The sequence below is a fragment of the Equus asinus genome, chromosome 7, assembly GCF_041296235.1.
Source record: "Equus asinus isolate D_3611 breed Donkey chromosome 7, EquAss-T2T_v2, whole genome shotgun sequence".
Taxonomy (NCBI): domain Eukaryota; kingdom Metazoa; phylum Chordata; class Mammalia; order Perissodactyla; family Equidae; genus Equus; species Equus asinus.
This window is the reverse complement of record NC_091796.1, coordinates 86,778,765-86,792,930: the sequence shown is the minus strand read 5'-3', so window position 1 is coordinate 86,792,930 and position 14,166 is coordinate 86,778,765. Positions and strand designations below refer to the sequence as shown.

At 38.2% G+C, this 14,166-nt stretch overlaps 1 protein-coding gene across 21 annotated transcripts in view; it reads right to left on the bottom strand.

The window, feature by feature from the left end:
- The window catches only part of NRXN3 (neurexin 3), a 1,439,541-nt gene that overhangs the window by 912,629 nt on the left and 512,746 nt on the right, over positions 1-14,166 (bottom strand). For 13 of the 21 annotated variants that reach the window (XR_011504710.1, XR_011504711.1, XR_011504714.1 and 10 more), the window contains 2 exons: positions 12,990-13,193; positions 6,897-6,923 (listed from right to left, as the gene is read on the bottom strand). Coding sequence is in view for 16 of the 21 variants with exons in the window: in XM_070514127.1 (XP_070370228.1) it covers positions 6,897-6,923; positions 12,990-13,193 (231 nt within the window). In the remaining 5 variants the exon portion in view is untranslated. The remainder of the gene's footprint in view (positions 1-6,896; positions 6,924-12,989; positions 13,194-14,166) is intronic. The other 8 variants (XR_011504712.1, XR_011504713.1, XM_070514132.1 and 5 more) reach the window with 1 other exon arrangement.

Sequence of the window (14,166 nt, the reverse complement as noted above, 5' to 3'; positions counted from 1 at the left end):
AAGCTACCAAGTACGGTTTTAAGAATATAAAGCTATCTATTCTTAAATAAGTACAGTTCTCAAAAAATCATCTTTTCAGTTGTAATACTATGATAGTATTACTCATCATCACCATCGCCATCATCACCACACATTTAGCATTTTTCTTCTAGGTTCTGTTCTTACTCAAAGAGGTAGATACAATAATTATGTCCATTTTACAGTTGAGGAAGTTGAGAGTTGAAGTAAATTGTCCAAAGATACATAGCTCATTAGTGTATAGACAAGGGTTGAACCCAGGCTATTTGGCTCCAGAGTCCTCCTTGCTCTTTAGGTAGTTTAGCTAATTACACTAAAATGCCTCTCTCTGCTTGGTTTCCAACACAGATAAACAGGAATATAGGAGGAAAACACACAAAATTACTATAACATATTACCACTTTTCTACACCACCACTGTTTGCTAAAAGAGGATTAACATATGAAGTGCTACTATAGAAGATTTCTATTAAAAGATTTCTGCTATAAGTGGTCACCAAAGTTTTGAATGGTCCCCACATATACTTGAAGTGAAAGGATAGATGGAAAAGACTATGGGTGATGGGGTCTCCTTTGAATATGTGACAGTAACGTTTTGAAGAGCTATTTTGAGAAAATGAATAAAAAGTTTGATAATACAAGGTGTTTGGCAAGGGTGAGGAGAAACATTCACATATTGCTGGTAGGAATGTAGAGCTGTACAACCTCTTTGGAGTCCAATTATTTGTAATGCACTTATCTATTGACCTAGCAATCCCACTTTTAGGGATTTATCCCACAGATCTTTTTGTACATGCATGCAAAGACTAATGAATAAAAATACACATTTTCTTACTTTTAGTAGTAGTAAAAAGCTGAGAAAAATCTAAATGTATATCAGCAGGGTGCTGATTTAATCCCATATGATATCTCCATAAAATATAATATTATGTGACCATTAAAAAAGAACAAAGTAGATCTATATATTCTTACATGAAATAGTCTCTAAGAAATTTGAAGGGAAAAAAGGCAAAATTCAGAAGAAGGTGTTAACATCGTGTCAAGAAGAAGGAAGTAAAAGAGGAGAGGAGAATATGATTATAACTATATGTTGTAGACTCCTAGATTAGCTCCAAAAGAATATACAAAAAGCTGATAATTTTGGTTGTCTTCGAGAAGAGAATTTGAGCACTAAGATTAGGGGTAAAAGGGAGAATTTTTACAACTTTGCCTTCTGTTTCATGTGCAATTTTTTTAACTATTTAAAAATAAAAACATTGTGAATTAACATTTATTAAGAAGAGTTTAATATTAAATGTTTAGAAAGAATCCTACTATCATACTCAAATCTGGCTATTAGTGATGCTATAAATAAACTTAGACTTGAGGTGTTTGATACATTACAAGAAACATAAAACATGCCAAAGAGAAACAAAATTATGTATTATCTTTCAAAAATTAGGTTTTGAGAAAAGCTGAAGTAGAGTATAATCATTTGGTACGGAAATAGAAAGTCTCAGGTGTGATGCTGATAGTTTGATAGACACTACATGATTACATATAAGATCCTGCTTTGTGATTTTTCCATCCCCACTAAAACTCTGTTAAGAGAAGTGGTATGGTCAGGCAAATGTCTAATAGTAATGGTTATTCAAATCTTAGAATGGAGACCAAAGGGGGTTCTATAATTTCCTTCCCAGAAGAATTTTTTAATAGTGAAGAAGTCAGCTTTCCTGGTTGACTTGAGGTAAGTGTTTCTGAGTCAAAGGGATAAACTAAAAAATTCAGCTCTGGGATTTCTAGATAAACCAGGCCTAAAGATGAAGTCACATATTCTGGTACCATAGAGGAGAAAGTGAGAGAAAAAGAAAGAGAAGAAAATAAGAAGTCTAGTGTAATAAACTGTGGCTCACGAAACTATGCCAAAACTAGGCAAGAATCACCCATATACTATTGACTTTGCCAAAACACTGGAAATTGAGTCTTCTTAGATACCAAAGGCAAATAAGTTAAAGCAAAGGGCAAAAAAACAGCTGCTAGGCAAGCAGGTGCAAAAGAAGGAAGATTTAATAAGCACTAGCAGCCTTCGGAGGTAGGATTTGGACACATATCTTGGTGATGTTATTTTCATACAGCTCCCATATTATCATTCATCTCTATGATGCTTCCAAGACAAGAGAGTCTATCGGAAGTGGACGAGACTACCAAAGCTGTTCTCTGACACAAATAAATGCATTGTGGAGTTTGAGTGTTTTAAGGTCAGTATATATTTGTATGGCATTCTATGTCTTTTCTCCTCTATGTCTAAGAAGAAAAAATGAATCGCATTACACATAAATTAATAAGACTTCAGGTTCAAAGTGATTAGGGGGGCCATTCTGCATATACCTAATAACCAGGCATATACTCAAACACAATTTCCATGAGAAACATATAGCCCTTTTTTAGAAAGATTGAGAAAATGGCGACACACAGAGGAATTAGCTTCTGAGAAGAGGCAAAGATTGAAAGAAAGGGGAAATTGATATCCATGAATATGTGTTCACTATATTCATTCATTCTTACTCATATTTAATTACTATGAGTTCATTGTATTCATTCAAGTCATACTGCACACGGCTTGAAAGGGATAGAATGCAGTAGGGGTAAGGAAATCGTAGGGCAGAGTCACAATCAGACAGGGTAAAAGACAACAAACCATTTTATAGACTTTCATTTGAGCAAACACCCATGAGACCGACAAGAAGTTTATACCTATTTTCAGAACTGCATCCTCTTAGGCTACTGCCAGCCTCGCAAAACTGGAACCATAGGAACAGGTGATGGCCTCCAGTAATTCTCCAGAAAGCAGCTCTGTTTTCTTTAGCAGTTCTTCAGGTCACCCTGGAGTTGGAGTCACCATGATGACTGCCAACTCTGTTGCTCTTTTGTAATTTAAAAGTAAGTTCTAAGCTGGAAATTTTCTTATTATAAATTTTTAAATATTCCTGCAAGATAAATCAAACCCAGCAATGTCCCCCATTCAACCAAAGACCTTGATTTGCACACTCTCTAATATGTTTGGTGATAATAGCCAGAGAAGAATTTATGGTGTGATACTCTTGGAGGATTTGGAAATTAGGGGTAGAAAGATTTGGAATGAGCAACAATATATATATCACAGATACTATGGAGAAAGACAAAGTATTGAAAAAGAGAAGGTAAGAAAGGGAGAAAGGCAGAGAAGCTGATTAGAAAATTATTTCTGCTTCTTGGAAACACTCAGCAGGGAGCTGGGCTGCAATCATTGACAGAAGGGCTGGCCAGCAAAGCCAAAAGGAAGTAGCTTTTGTCTCAAGATCACTGCCCTCTATCATGGCTAGAAGCTTTCTCTTTACTCTTGGAGATCATCCTTCTTTTCATGCTCTTCTCTCCAGTAAAAAGAATGTCACACAAACCCTTAGAAACAGCCATTGCCCCAAACAAACAACATTTTGTAGCAGATAAACAAGAAAAAAAATAGATGATGTCATTCAGTATTTTGCCTGCCTAACTTTCTAGAAGACAGGCATTCTAAAACAGAATTACTGGACAAGTTCATGACTTACATTCAAAGTTGGTTAAAGCTTAATTCTCTATGTCCCTTAAAGGGAAAAAAGAAGGTCCATTTTGAAACCCGAGCAATTGCTCCCTATGACTTCTACTGAAATGACAGCTGGAGACAAGGCTGAGAGGGCAAGAGGAAAACCTTCTCCCTCTCAAACTCAGGCTGCACCAGTCTTATTTCTTGTACTCTCACAGTGAGAAGCTGGGTAAGAGGAGGATGTGCACACATTACAGAAACAACATGAGATTCTATAACAGGTTGAACTATGAACTCTGACATCCTTCTTCCGTGAGAAGAGGGGTTTAGAAATTCTAATCACCAGTACCTATTTTCTCTCCTAATTTAGTTGCATAGTCTTCTCAAACTTTTCCACCCAAGTGCCAATAATGCCAGCGATGGATTAGAGAAGACACACAATAAAAATGATGTCTTTAAATTCTTGTTAATTTTTTTGTAAAACATAAGATTCATAAATTGAATATTCACTCTTATTTCCATTCTTCTTCATAATGTATCACTTTGGTTTTGATTCAAGTTTTTACTCCAAATCAACAATTAAAATTGACTTCAAGAAAATGTATCACATTTACTTTGTGGCTCTATATTCCCCTGGGTACATGTCTACATACCTGAGTACTGAAGGTCTTAGATTAGTTTAAAGGACTCACGTTTTGTCTTATTTTGTTTCGTTTTGTTTCTTTTCAACCACTGCTCAATTACTGGGCACTGTATATTCTTTCTCTGGTGCTCTTGCCAAAATTAACTTCCTTAGTATGTCAAAGATTTATCATGAGAATTCAAAGTTGATTTCCAAAATCCAATTTTTGCTCTTTACCTAAATATTGAATTAAAACCAGTTATACTTTTTCTATACTGTAATAAAAGTTGGGAACACATCTTTGCTGACACATTTCCTCTCAATGCTGCTTTTGGTGGCTCTGAATGGAGAATCTTTTACCAGGTTTAGAAAACCTGCTGGCATCTGTGCCCTGGAGGAGAGTCACTGTCTTCCCAGGGGGAAGAATTCTGGAACTTGTCTTATAATAACTTTCCGTGGCTGATCAGACAGAATATGTGAAATTAGTTACAAGATAAAGTATGGATAATGCTCAAAAAGCAAGTCCTGATATAATGATCCAATAAATCCCTCAGTTCTCTGTTCTGGAAATAAGTCTCTGAAGCCAGAAGATGCCAGATTCAACTTTGGCCGAGTATTTCCACCTCCATGCTCAGCTTCCACCTTATTTATTTCTGGAAACTAATGCAAAAGAAAAAGAAAAGGCTTTCCATAGTTACGTTATAAATTTTTTTTAAGAAGCCAGACACAAATGACCACATATTACACGATTCCATTTATATGAAATGTTCAGAAAAGGCAAATTTATAGAGACAATAGCAGATCAGTAGTTACTTAGGGCTAAGGATAGAAGCAAAGATTAACTGCAAATGGACATGAGGGAGATTTTAGGGGTGATGGAAATGTTCTAAAACGCATTGTGGTGATGTTTAGACAACTCTATAAATTTAATAAAAATAATTGAATCGTAGGCCTACAATGGATGAATTTTGTGGTATGGAAATTAGACCTCAATAAAGCTTGTTAAAGAAACAGAAAACACCAGTCTTTAGAGAAAGAGGATGCTTCAGTGAGGTTTTTAATGATCTAAATATCATGAGAAATTTCTGGCTAATTAGAAATGTTTCAACACAGCAAAATAGGACATTGCTTAAATTAACTGAGAGTGACGCCAAGACAAACATAAAGCAGTCTACTGTGGGAAGCGATTGTTTATACCGATTGTTTACATTTCTTTTTGGTTGTTGTTAATTTATATGGAACATTTACCCAAAAAAAAGTAGATTTGGTCTTTATTAGTTTGTCACCCTGATAACATATCTCCCAAGAAAAAAGGTAAAACTAGTTAGCACTTGTAAAATATTTAACATGACGGAGTAAGTAAGTGAAATGTACTTGGATTATTTCCTTTTCTGAGTTTGTTCCTACAGAAAACCCTAGTGAGGAAAGAAGCAAAAAATGAGGAGATAATATTGAGAATTATGTGAATTAGATGCTCAACTAACCCAATTTTGTCTTCCTGGGTCCACAAGAAGACTATATTTCTCAGCTTCCTTTGCATTTAGGATGGAGTCATGTCTGACAAAATGTATGTAGAAGTGAGGTATGTCACTTCCAGGCAAGGCAATAAAACACACTGGATAACCATTCAAGCTCGCTCTCTCTCTCTTCCCTATGGATACAGCTAGACATGAAGAACTCCAAGGTGGTGAACTCAGCTCACGGAAGAATCCTAGATGCCTAAATTACTTCTTTGAAGAAAGCTGACAAGGAGAGCTGCCCGTTTGGCATTGGACTTTGCCTGAACAAGAAATAAATCTTTCTTTTGTTGAGCCATTGAAATGTTGGGATTGTTTGTTACAGGTAATTACCCTGACTTATTACCCTAGTTAGTTATTTAATTACCTTAACTAATCTAATATGCTATAAGACTCAAAGTATATTTCTTCTTTTCTTCCTTTTATCATCTAGGCCTATTCTTTCCCTCACGCCCATCCTTCCTCTTCCCTTTCCTATTCCCCTACCTCATGACTCCAGTTAGTGTTCATTTCTGAGGCAGAGGAAGAAATCCATAAGTAATATCCAGCCTGTCCCTCATTAAGACCCTTCTTCAAGAATTGGAATATTTGAGTGGGATAAGGTAAAAATAATAAGCCAGAATTCTTCATTCAGAAGAATAAGAATGTGTCTCAAGTCTTTGCTTAAAATGTTGCATTATCACCAAGAACAATGATTTGCCCATCCTCCTGAAAAAAAATCCTACAGTGATAAAATGCCAGGAAAGAAATGTCAGAGTTGGCAGCCACCTTCTGGGCCATGAACTTTGTTTTTATTTTCTGAAGCTTCTGAAGCCTTTGGTAGTGGAGAAGTGCATTCTGGTTGTTCTAATGCTTTTTGTCGACCCCTGAGGGTTATCTCCCTAAGACAAGAAATTACTCTTTCAATTCATTTTCAAGTTGTTTCATTATCCAGATGCCCTTTCCTCCTTTTCCACATATAGAGCAAATACAAGGAAAGAAGAGAGGACCCACCCCAATTCAGAAACCACACCCCGGGCCACACTCAGCCTGTTACCATCATCCCAGCCCTTCATCCTGTCAACCCCAGTACCCCCCAACTCCACAGTCAAAAAATAAAATAATTCAAATAAAAAACAGCTCATAAAACAGTAAACAAAATAAAGTCAGTTTTTCTTTTCTTTTTTTAAGAACAAAATGAAACTTGAGGGAAAACTTACTGGAGTTACAGTTTATCCTGATACAGTCTAGATGGGGAAAAATAAATGAAAGATGAAATTGCATCCTTCAAGGTAACAGCTGCAGACATCCAAAAACAATCAGTCCACCCTTCCGGGGACAGACACACGCAAGAAATGTGGCCATTTTATATATATATAGTATGCACAAGTTTAGGGGTGGGTGTATATGTACAGTATATTATTTAGTAAAGTTGGATACATATATATATACACACACACACATATATATATACACATATGTATAGAGATATATACTGGTATACATATATATCCACAATAGACACCAAGTATGCTTCTTTTTTTCTCCCAAAACCGATTCATTTATGTAAAGTATTTCAAACCTGGATTTTGAAATATTGATTTTGTTAAACTTGGAAAATTATGCAAAAATTTTCCCACCCAATGCAGGTTATATTCTATTTCCCTCTACAATTGATTTTCTTAAAATTTATCTTTAAAAGTAGCATTAACACATTTTTGTATTAGTATTTCAAAAATATATTACCAGTCTGACACATTGTATCATTTAAAAACATCTGTCCATGAAGCTTCTCAGGGCAGTATTTAACCCTTTCTCTTTTTCTAAAAATGAACTCCCTCCACCCTCTCCTTAGGTTGGGCCCCAAATGCTATAGAAATTTGCACAGGCAGATTTGCCATTATCCTTAAAGGTAAGGAAAGGGTTAACACTACCTGGTCATTTCCTGTCATAAAATGGCCACTTGCAAACAGCTAACCGCACAAACACCCATCCCAGATTTTAGAGAGGTGGGGTCAGGTGTAGGGTGAAAGGAGTTGTACGATGTTATCGCAATTGACTGGGTTCTCTGCTCTTGTTTCAAAGGCTCCCAGACCAACCCACTCATGAAGCCCATCTCTGTCTTCCTGCCTGAATGCTCAGACTGAATCAAGTGCCTACAGCATTCAAGGAGAAGGCGAGACAACTACATGGGGAAGAGGTCTCGGGCACCTTTGACATCCTACCTACTTCACTCTGTGATTCTGCATCTTGAGAAAAGAAAATTCTTTGTTTTAATTTTTTTTTTTTTAATGAGAAAGAGAAGGAAAAAAGAGTGGCTAATTTTCCAGTGTTGGTAACCAGACAAGGTATTCTGTGCCAGAGATCAGAGTGTCCATCTTTTTATTAGTATCCGTTTAGAGTCATAGTCACACAGCATAAAGGTCTTGAATAGAGTCAGTGGGTGCTAGTCAGGGATTGGGCAGAATGGTTAGAGAAATATGTCAGGCTAATTGTTACCAAGCTGCCCACCTGAACTCAAGTTTGGTTTATGATGGTGGAAATTGCAATAAAAATTTGTTTAAAGCCAGACTTTAAAAGTTAGAAGTAAAATGATAAAGACAAGGAAGAAAGTTACAGGAAAATATACCATTAGAAACTGCTCTTCTTCCGCCTGTGGTCTACTCAGTAGTTTTGGAGGACTTGTTGAGGATAATGCCACCATTTGAATTTCTCAAAGTAAATAATTTTAAGTGAGCACATACAAAAGGAACCAGTGGCAACCAACAGACCAGAATTAAACTATGTGAAATCCAGATAGGAGCAATTTAGAACACCCAATCATTCTGAGGAAGGAGGCAGGAGGCTTATTTGTTCCCCAAAAGAAACATCTGTTGAGAAAAATCTGGGTTTGGTTTCGTGCGGTTAGGTTTGTCATGTGTCGTCAACCGCAACAGAAAAGTGGGAGCAAACAGCCCTGGAGCAACTGGTACGATCACCAGACAGAGGAGGCCATGCCCCTGGTGAGGACCAGGAAGGGGGAGGGCAGGTAGGGAAGAAGGGTGGGGCTTCAGCCACTGGTTGCACCTACTATCACCCAAAGCTGGAGAAATGCCCCTTCCTGATGAAAGAGAGGGGAAACAGACATATGGGAATAATTTAAGGGAGAGGGAAAGTGAAAGATTGAGCCTAAAGCAACAGACCCAAGAAGTGTAAGCAAGGAGTGGTTTTCTTCTTTGGTTTCTGTGCTGCTGAGGATTCTCTTCTTAGACAAGGGCCTGATTTAGGGAGAGGTATGAGGTTGGGCTCGTCTGGGTTCTAGGTTCATGCAAAGTGTTCCGTGAACTGAATGGTGTCTTTAAACCAACGTGAGGACTTGGAGTTTTCAGGATAGCAAACAAATGGTAATGTTAAGTCAGGAAATGAAGAATTATTTTGCTACTTGACCTGAAGAATAAGTGGTTTGAGGAGAAAAATCTACCCCAGACCCTTGTTCATAGGCTCTGAGAGGGTGATCTTGATAGTGAGAATGTATTTTTTTAATGAAAAATGAATCAGGGGAAAATAATTTCCCTCAGAGTTATCTTCAGCAGCAGCCAAAGTTCTCTCTTTGCCTTGGTATGACGTTTGAGGGGTGTGTGTGTGTGTGTGTGTGTGTATGCTGCTCATTTTGTTTAATTTAGTTTTTTGTTTTATTTTAGTAAGTGAGGGGAAATTGTTTTTCATATTGATGAACTTTGAGTTGAGCATGGAAGAGATGAATGTTTCTAGGAGTTGTGTGTCTTCAGGGATGCATAGAGTAAACAGTAGTCAGCAAGTCCATGTTTCCAGAGTGAGAACATCTGGAAAATTTTAATGCAATTAGCCAAACTGCGTGACACTCCCTACAAGCCCCCACCAACAAGGAAGGGCTGCCTGAACTGCTAAGGATTCTTATGACCACGAACGGGACTGTCCTAATATTGATCGACTTTTCCACTGTACCATTCAATTTAAACCAGGCGCTAAGGAAAGAGAAGACTCCCTCTGTGCATGTTTAAAAGGTGACCATCATGAAAGCATTTAGAAGTCATTAAGACTGTCACATCATTGATCCACAGTATTGATCTGTGGAGGTAACAGATAACCTGTGCTGATCTAGCAGTTTAGAAATATGGATTCTAGTCTAAGCTCTGCCACCAACTTTCTATGTCAGCTTTGCAAAGTCATATGTGACTCAGTTTAACATCTGTAAAAATAAGCATAAAAACACTTTCTTGATTTATCTCACAAAGTTATTGTGAGATTCAAATAATACAAGTTTTTAAAAAATCTTTGAATATACTGACATCATAAAAATATTATTATTGTATCTTTTAATTCTGAGATCAAAATATGATTGGTCAATAGGAAACCTCATAACGTTTAAAAATGTACTGTGTGTTGCTGGACATTTTTCATGCCTGCTATTACCACAGCTGGTTATCTTCAGAAAACAAGGCCCCCAGAAAATTATAGTCTCCCTGATATTGAGGAGACACATTACATCAAAGAAATATACACTAGACTTTTATATCATGAGCTTATACGTGTGACCAATTTGAAATAAATTGGAATATCATTTGTGCCTGTGCTAGAAAAGAGACACCACTTCAAAAGAGTGAGGGAACAAAATGATCACTTGAAATTAGTTCCTGGAGAATGCACGTGAATGCAAACTCTGCTTGGAGATGTTTTCTTCTATAACCACGAAAAGGGAAACACGAACTCATGACAAGGAGAAAGATTTATGAAGGGGTCTATTTTGGGGAGGAGGTCGAAGGACCACCTTCAAACAAACTTGAATATGAAGAGTTGTGTATACACACGTAGAAAGAATTTAAGTTCAGTTTTCCACGTTAGGTTTGAAAGAAAGTTAAATAAATTCAAACCAGTAATTGCGGGGAACGATACCCTTTAGGGAAAAAAGAAGTCACTATTGCTTCTGGAGAAGCACAGTGCTCTCCAGGGAGGGGCTAGCTCTCTTTTGCCTAAGATGTCTCAACTTCAGAGGAGCTAGACTGATTGTGTGCCAAAAGGAGCCAAGAGGCAAAAGCAGAGTCTTTTGGACAAGCAAGAGTTTAAAATAGAAGAACAATGCTTCCAGGAATATACATGGGATCTATGATTAACTCTGTGTTGTGTGTGTGTGTGTGTCTCTGTGTGTGTGTGCATGTGTGTGTGTGTAAGAGAGAAGGAAAGAATCTGTCCATTTCTTTCTTAATTCCCTTTTATCTCCCCCCACCCCCTGTTTTTCCTTCTAAGATGTGAGACCTGTCACAGTTAGCTTTCTAATCTTTACAAAACAACATCTAAAACGGAAAAAAAAAGTTGTCTGTTTAAAGACAGTGTGCATTTCCCCAGGGCCCACAGGGCTGAATCATCCTTATATCTATGGCTCTCTCCTATTTTGAAACAGACACAGAGTTAAAAAAAAAGTCTTCATCTTCTTTTTCTGTGAGCTAGTTAGGAGGTTATGTTTGTTTTGGTTTGGTTTTAGGGGTTTTTTACTTTTATATTTTTTCTGCTGTTTTTCTGAAAAACAGACAATCAGCTACTGGTTTTGGTTTTAGGTATATACTCTTCTGTTGGTTTGTTTAAGGTGGGAAGGATGGCGTAGGGAAGGGAAGGTGAGAGGGACAGGGGTACGCCAGCCCCTGCAGGCTGCTCAGTACGCTCTGTTCTCAAGGCTGTTTGCTATGCGGGCCGCAGGCTTTGGGCCTTTGAAGGGTTGAATACCATCTTTTGATATACCATGGCTGATGGTGGGGACGATCGGAAACTCAAGAACACAAACAAAGATCCAGCAAAACAGAAAAACACAACCCAAAATAACCAAACACACACATACACAATCAAACAAAAAAAAAAACCAAGAGACACACTGACAAGAGAGATCAAATGAGGTTGGACAAGAAAAATGACAGAGTATCGTAAAAGCTGCAGATTGGAAGGAAAAAAAAGACATAACTAAACAAGCCACTGCTCAAAACAGTCTTCTGTTTCCTAGAGGTTTTTAGGATTGTAGTGCAGGCAATTCTCAAGTGTGACAAGTTCACCTGACACAGATAAGACTGGTCTGGATTCCAAATCCCACAGTCCCACCAGGCCATGTAGGATTTTATATGGTCTTGCATCTGGTACATTTGTCCATCATGTCTTCTCTACACCTCTGACAAGCCATTCCACTGACATCTTTATAAAGGAGTTTTGTATCCAAACATATTCTACATACCGGAACACATCATAGGCTTAGAAAGTATGGACTCAGCTATATCACTAATCCTGTCAACACAGGGCACTGACTTTCTACTGAGCAGAATCAGCAGAAATAGAAGTTGTTTTTTTTTTCCTTCTGAAAACCAAGAGGTCCCCATTCTCCATAGAAGGTCAATTAGAATCCGGTCAAGATGGTCAGTAGCAGGAGAGAATGTGAGGCCATAAGCAGGGAATTTCCAAAGTATCTAGTACAGGTAATTACAGTGGAAGGGCAGATCCTATCCCAATACAGCTACAAATTTGAAATTGTGTTAATTTTTCAATACTAAGGAAATATGGATATGTATTATATGAGGAGAACAGAGTAATTGGTGAGTAGCAGTGTGATGTAATCATCTTTATAGAAAAGGGTGCTGAATGATGGGTAAGAAAGACAGGAAGGAAGATGGGGATATGTATTAGGAGCCATGTATTCCTTCCACATGTCAGACACTCTAAACTTATAGAATTATTTCTCCAATGGGACAACAAAAACAATCTGACTTTGTTTCTCTACTAGGAGAAAGTAAGAGGAGATACCAGTGTCATCAAGGCCACCAGAATTCCCCCATTTAAATAGTCATTGTGGAGCTAGAAACAATGTATTTCTCATCCTACTCACAAAGCTTAGCTCTCTCCAATCCCAACCTCCCATTTTGCCTCCATTTCTTACCCTATCCCTACCCTCAGCTTTGACTGTTTTGAGTGGTGACCAAGAAATTGGACTTAATGGGAATGTGATTGATCAAAAGATGGACCAAAGTAGCGTGTTTTACACAAAGCTAAACGGTTCCAAAAAACCAAGAAAGGAAACTTAGAAAACAAATAATCTAGTAAAGAAACCACCACTGTCAGAAACCAGAAATTGACATCAAAACCTCATGCAGAAACAAGGAGAAGGTGTTTGTTGCTGTTGGGTTTTGTCCTTGGTCTATCAAACAAGAGGTGAGCAGCTAACTTTCAAGAAACAAACAAAGAATTCAATCAAACCAATGAAAATCAGAAAAGAAAGGGAAGACAAGCCCAAACAGAGTGGCAGAGGGTACTTCATACGATACCTAGGTTAACCATGAGCTTGACACGCCCCCCATCCAGCTCCAAACGCAGGGTGTCAGCAGAGTCCCTGGAGGTAGTAGCCACCAGCAGCCCATAAGCTCGCTGGGACATGAAGCGGAAGGATACATCCTCTGCCTCGGTGTGCATGACCATGGGCATGATGATCTTCATGTACATGCTGCCATCGTAGCTCAAGATGGATGCCTCTGCAAAGAAGAATGGAGGAGAGGTTAGGATAAGGATATCAGAGTTTCCCTTTTCTTCCAGGGTAAGTAGAGTAGAGTGGAGAGGACACTAATTTTGTGGCCCGGTGACTTGTGTTTGATAGACTTCCATTGTTGACACTTTAAGCTATGTGACCTTGAGCAGACCACTTAAACTCTGAGGTTCTATTCCCTCTTTGCAAAAGATATATGATGTCACTGGGCCCTTCCCTACCATGCTCACAGACTTGTCAAGGGTGCCAAATGAAATAGTGGATGCGAAGGCATTTTGCAAAAGTGAAAATGCCCCCACAAGTAGTAGAAATTGTAATTCCATATGCCATAGATAAAACAAAAATACGTTAAACAAAAATCAGACTCCCGTAAGTATTTCATGAAGAACGGGAGGAAAGCAGTAGTTTATAATCAACACAGCAAACAAATGGATATTTGCCAGAGAGCTTCTGGAAGGAGGAAAGAGCAGCAGCACAGCCTGGTCCCATAACATCCCTAGTGCCCAGGCACAGTAAGAGTTTGCTTGGCCCATTCAGAGAAGACTGATAAAGCTAGAGCTAGAACAGAAACAACGAAAAGCTAATGACACCCTGAGAACCAGTCATTTTACTTTTATTCAAATAGCACACCTCTAAGGAAGGAAGAAACTCACGCTTATTTGATACCTTCTCCAGTCCAAGCGCTTTGGTTAGGAGCCCCCAACCGCCTCTGACCCCATTATGTTGGCTCACTTAATGTTATAATGTGGGTCTATTCTTCCTACTTTCAAACAGAAAACCAAGGCTCCTGGGGCAGGGGGGATGTTATTGTTGAAAGTCACACAGCCTGGATTTTAACCCAGGATATCTACTACCAAGTCCAGGGCCTGTTCTGCAACACTATGCTGCTCAACATGTGAATTTGGTTAATTATTCATTTAGCAAATATTTTTAGAGACTATAGGAAGAGAATATAACTCACA